General features: G+C 43.5%; 1 protein-coding gene across 1 annotated transcript in view; it reads right to left on the reverse strand.

Annotated features, from left to right (window-relative positions):
* triqk (triple QxxK/R motif containing) overlaps window positions 1-5511 on the reverse strand; it is a 29938-nt gene extending 24427 nt beyond the window's left edge. Inside the window, exons 1-2 of the mRNA XM_084455690.1 lie at window positions 5367-5511; window positions 151-238 (exon numbers count right to left, since the gene is read on the reverse strand). Coding sequence (XP_084311816.1) covers window positions 151-211 — 61 coding nt within the window. The 5' untranslated portion in view covers window positions 212-238; window positions 5367-5511. The remainder of the gene's footprint in view (window positions 1-150; window positions 239-5366) is intronic.
* Window positions 5512-6000: the final 489 nt, after the last annotated feature.

Here is a 6000-nt window from a genome sequence, read left to right on the forward strand (position 1 = left end):
GGCTAGCTGACGCTGCCTTGCAAAATGGGCAAATTTGGGGGGTTGGGGGGAGCGCGGGTGTGTCACTGTTTTCAGAGGGGAGGCCCACATTGATGAAGTTTGGGAACCCATGTACTAGACTGTTCTACCATCCTGACTGGAGGGACTCACCGATCTGCTTACGGTACTGGTCAACCGGTGCCCTGGCCGCACAAGCGTCCTTCTTCCCCATCCTTGCTTCCTTCTGGCTCTCCTTCACCTGGAGGAAAGGAAGGGAAGATGAAAAAGTGTTACATCCTACATCAAGAGAGAAAGAACGATTGAGGATGATCCTGATGAATCCATGGTTAATTCAGATAATATAAAACGGGATCTAAGCAAACGTGGGCTGCATTCAAGATATGCTAATTCAGAACCACAAATGAAACAGTCACAACCAGTCAGATAGACACTTTATCTCCTACGTACAGTCTGTTAGTCATAATTAAATTAGCCTAATCTTGGCCTATGGCTTTTCACTCCATATGTGTGTCACGTTTGGAGTAATACTGTAGGTGTGTCTCCTATCTACCTCATTTAACATCATCTCTATCTCTCACCTAGATAGAGATCTCTCTCTATGATTACCATAGCAACTCGGAGGGAAGGAAAGGATTGGTAGAAATGTGAAAGGTGTGTGCGTGTGTGTGTCTGTATGTGGTGGATGCACTAATATCTGGGTGTTTGGGTGGGTGAGTGTGTTTGTGTGTGTGTATGGATGCCATAATATCTGGGTGTTTGGGTAGGGGTGTGTGTGTGTGTGTGTGTGTGTGTGTGTGTGTGTGTGTGCGTTTACTATCGTTCTCTCTTCTGTGAAGAGGCCTCAATCTAAATTCAAGCCTCGCTCCTCTCAGTGCTGGGCTCCATATAAATCAATATCATTCCTTTGTTTAAAAGACTGCGGAAAAGCAAGTGTGAGGCAAAGGGCAGGCCTGCGTCCCTGATGATATTTAAACCTCTTTGACCCACTCTGTCTCAGAGAACACGGCCCTCCGATCTCAGCCCGCCGCTGCTCTGACAAATAACCCTCAGTGCTGTCCAAGAGACATGCAGGCAGAGGGATTTGATTCTCATGAAATAAATATAGAGATACCAGAAAGATAGATATTAAAAAGAAAGACTGGGAAAGAGAGAGACACAAAAGTTATCTGTTCCTTGTTCTCTGTAAAGCGCATTGTGTTGCCTCTGGGTATGAAATGCGCTATACAAATAAAGCTTTGATTGATTGATTGATTGATTGAAAAGAGATGGAGTGAAAGAGAAAGACAGGGAGAGAGTGTGTGTACTTGTGTGTCTTTAAGAGAGAAATAACAGAATGCAAGTGTGTGTGTGCACCCAAGGACAGGCAATGGAGAGATATGGTACAGTAGTTGCAGACAGGGAATAGGAGAGGCTACTGAATTAGCATGTTGAAAAGGCGTGGCAGCCTGGAGGTTCAGAATAGACCTCTGCAGTCTGAATCTACCAACTCTAAGCACTATCTTCAGCTCGACTTCTATTTACTCTAAACCAGCGTTTCTGAATTGAATTGAGGAACAACGGAGACCTAGCTGCATTTGAGAACAAACCATCTTCCCTTACCCCCCATCTGCCTGAATCCATGACAAAGGTGTGTTAAAACAACTCTTCTATTGCTGAGGAAGTGGCTATAATTTAGCAAGGAATAGCCAGCCACTACACTAAACAATGAGGATGGTTGTGATTTCACTGTATCATATAGGCTCCTCATAACCCAAAGTAATAACTATCATTACAGTAGGTCACATTTTTTGTAATAATTTCTGACTTAAGTAGGTGACAAGGATGTGATAATGTGGGCCTATTGGTCTACATATGAAAACTGGTAGCCTAAATAATACATCTATTTGAGTGACCATGTTGACTAAACATGCAGAACAGGAACAATGCAATAAAGAGGGATGACATTGTGAGGGGTGCAGTTGGGCAATAGGCTAAATGTGCTTCTGTAACTGGGGACGGTGAGCTTCTGTCACGTTACCGAGGCCTTGTTTGTCATCGGTCACATGCTTTTGAAAAAACAAAGCGAGTCTCGATACAGGGCTTCATCAGGACCTGCCTACGTGCTCGACAAACGCCTCGGAACTTCGGTCTCATACGTAATGTCACTAGTATTTAGGCTACTAGCCTATTAGGCTACTAGGCGTATTAGCCCACCGCTCCGGGAAGCAAAGTTCATGCTCAATGCTGATTAAATCTAGGCAAAGCAAAACGCACAGCCATAACAACTGGTAATTAATCACAAAAGACCAACCTTATATCCTAACCCAAACTCATTTAATCCACTTCATTTTGGAATTAACTTTCAACAAATACTCAAGATCTCCGTTTTCCATGTCCATTGATGCAGCCAGTAGCTAGATAGCTAAAGTGGATGACGTGATTGACAGGTGATGTGAATGACGGGACAGTCATGACACGTTTTGATTGGATAACCGTTTTTATGCATTTCAACGAATTACAGATTAGGTTATATTTCGACTGATGACGATATTGTTCGCGGTTTTGTATGTGTGGGCTAATTAGTGCCCGAGCCCTGCCGGTGCGAGGCCCTATTGAAATTGTAAGGATTACTAGGGCTGCGAGCAGCAGTGAGCCACATGTCGGGGTGCGGCGCCGTTAAAGATTATACATTTTTTATATTTCATGGGTGACGGAAATGGGCGTGGCAAAACGGCTCAAGAGCGTCCCCTGGAAAATTTAAAATGGCGAGCCCCACATTTCAGTTTGATGTAGGGAAATTAAATTCAGTGGGCATATGTAGTTCATCGAAGCACACTAAAATGTCTCTTGTAGCTATACCAAACATCCAACAGGAAGTCAGCCATTTTGCTCTTAATGTGCCATTTTTTCCTTGTTTTTACCATTTCCATGCCTCGTACTTTAACAAACTCCTCCTACAGATTTCATCCGATCAACTTCATATTCGGTCAGCTTCATCTTAAGACCTTTGTGATCAAAAGTTATCAAAGAAATTGAGTTTTCAACAAATACCCTTGCCGTGGCGCCCCGCCAAATCCCTGCCAAAATTTCATCATAAAACAGGAAGTCCTCATAACTCCTACATACATTATCCAATTTACCCCAAATTGCTCACGCTTGATGAACGTCCTGAACACATCTGTGCGTCAGCATTGAGTCATACTTATAGCGCCGCCTACAGGTCAAGCAGGAAGTCATCATAACTCCTACATACATTGTCCGATTTACACAACATTTCTCATGCTACATCAAGGTACCGTCCTGAACACATCTATGTGTCGGTATTGAGTCACGCTTAGAGCACCACCTACTGGTGACAGGAAGTTTCTCTCAGTACTGGACACCGAAATAGCACACCCTTTAACAGTGCCGCACCCCGACACGCGTGGGGTGCGAGGGCCCGCTCAGTGCTGCTCGCAGCCCTAGTTTGATTGGTTGGTTTTTCATTTGGTCTTGATTTCCGTAAGCCAGAATGATTTTACCTTGCCTACAATGTTAAGTGAATGACGAGCTATTAAGACCGGTGTCAACGGGCCGTAAGATGGACTGAATTTTCATGAGGACTGTAGGGGGCGACGGAGCACTACCACAACGCTAAACAAGGATGAAAGTGAAGCGATATGGCAGAATACAAGACGCATTTAAGCCAAAAACAGTCTGAAAGTCGATTTTCACTGAAAGAAGGCGCAAAAATCAAGTTTTATTTGGATTTGTATGGGTAAGCCAGGCTTACCCTGGCGTATAGGAGCAATCACCACTGCTCCCATTCAGTTGGGAGTGTATCCCACTCTAACTCCAGATCTAACGGTCAAGCAAACGTCAAGACGGGAACATCGTTGGATTTGTCTCAGCCCACAGAACCCAGTAAGCCCTAAGACGAGCTGTTTGAAGGTGATTTTGTCTTGTTACAGGAATGGAGCGCTGTGCGCATGCGTGCTGGAGCAAGTGGGGAAGCTATTTCGTTTCTAAAGACGTTTCTATAGATCATATTACAGAGGCATGTGAAAAACCACAACAAGCCCTCGCTCTATGTAAGCACAACTAGCGATTCATAAAGACAGATTGATGAAAACAACTGTTTTGCGGCAGAAAATTGATTTTTTAGAAGCTGCATTCCCAGTGCCCCGTCCGCCGCCATAACATGGATATACTTGGCTCGCGCTGGATTTTAAATTTATTCTACAGGCCTCCAAATTACACCAAAGTTATCTCGGTGAGTCAAACATCTTATAATATGCCGTAAATAAGGTCCAAGTTGCCAAAAACGAGCATTCTCCTTTAAAACTATCAGTAAAGTATGTTTGTCTGTCTGTGCAAATTACAGTAGGCTATGTGTATAACTATTACATTACATCTGCTAAACGGGTACATATTGCAGTGTTTCCAAGCAAATTTTGTGAAACTATGGGAGATGGACCTTGGAACAAACAACAACATGAAGACATTCACAGTTTGACTGCTGTAACCATTACATTTTGAGGCTGCACACGCCCGCCCGCGACAAGAGCTGAATTGTAGTCAGCTTTCCCCGCTGCGCGCAGGACGCGTGCGTCCCCCGCTGATCCGAGCGAGAACGCAGGCGGAATGTCGCTCCCCATCTGAAACGGCCTTTACCCCGCTAGCCTTGGTGATATCCGTGACATCCCGCGGCTTCGAGTTCCATGAGGCCGTTTCAGACGGGGACGCGTGCGTCCTGCGCGCAGCGGGGAAAGATGACTACAATTCAGCTCTTGACGCGGGCGGGCGTGTGCACGAAACGAGCACGCGCGCGACAATTTCCCAGGGTCGCGCCCGCTTGCCGCTCCGCCCCAGATTGTCCGCGGCTCCCAAATTGTCCGCTCGCCTCTCTCATTGGAAATGAATTACAGTGCGCGGATATCGCTCCTCGTCTGAAACGGCCTAAATGCTTTATTATTTACTCCCCCCTTAATGAGAGGGGGAAAATTGTATAATTGTTGTAAATAATATTAAATAATAAAGTTGTATAATTTACCATATCCTATCCATAAATAATACTATATCATTTTCATTATTGCAGCAAAAGGGAAATGTGAGGAATTAACTTTTCAAATGTGCCCAGTGCCCATGGAGGATTGGACCAGTAGGCTATGCGGAGGGGCTATAGATAGGGGCTATAGATAGCTACAGTACTATCAGCATTTGAAAGGATGCTAGCTACAATAGTTACATAATGCAGGGAGATAAACTGCCTGGTGCAGGTGCTGCATGCTTTATTGCAGTGACAAAAATAAACGACTGGTTTGAAAATGTTGCCAAGCAATCGAGGTGGCATGCATTACAGTCTTCAGTTACATTTCCTAAATCCATTTATCTACGTATTTACTAACCTGGTGAAATTGTGTTGCCTATTCGACGTAGTTAAGCATTGCCCAGTCGCCTGATTGTCGTACTTGAAGGACACGTACGTGTTATTGCACTTTGCACCAAGATCATCCAGAACGCCAACACATCACGGCTCCAAATGTCATTTCCTGGTTTACACGTCACTGACAGTCCGTTCACCATTCAGAAACGAGCATTGTAAAATTGGCCAATAGAATATAAGGCGGCACTCACATGAAAAAATAAAATAAATACATTAACATGCGTTTCGTAGTCGAGCAGTCAACAATGCAAATATTGACATATTTCTAATATATCCATTAATCTCAGGAAAAATATATCAATATAAGAGGAATTCAAAAGAGAAGAAAATGGCTAGTACACAGCATCTATCTATCTATCTATCTATCTATCTATCTATCTATCTATCTATCTATACTAGGCTACTACTGGTACTACTACTACTACTAACAATAATAATAATCATAATAATCATAATAATCATAGTCATCCTCAATTTTAGTAATAAAGTACTTTTCATTGTGAGACAATCTCAAAGTGCTGAAACAATCTCAATTATCATTAAAGAAACAAACAAGAATAAGAATAACAGGCAGAAATATCTGGCCTATCTGTCTG

Source organism: Borostomias antarcticus (genome assembly GCF_949987555.1).
Source record: "Borostomias antarcticus genome assembly, chromosome: 21".
NCBI classification, from domain to species: Eukaryota; Metazoa; Chordata; class Actinopteri; order Stomiiformes; family Stomiidae; genus Borostomias; species Borostomias antarcticus.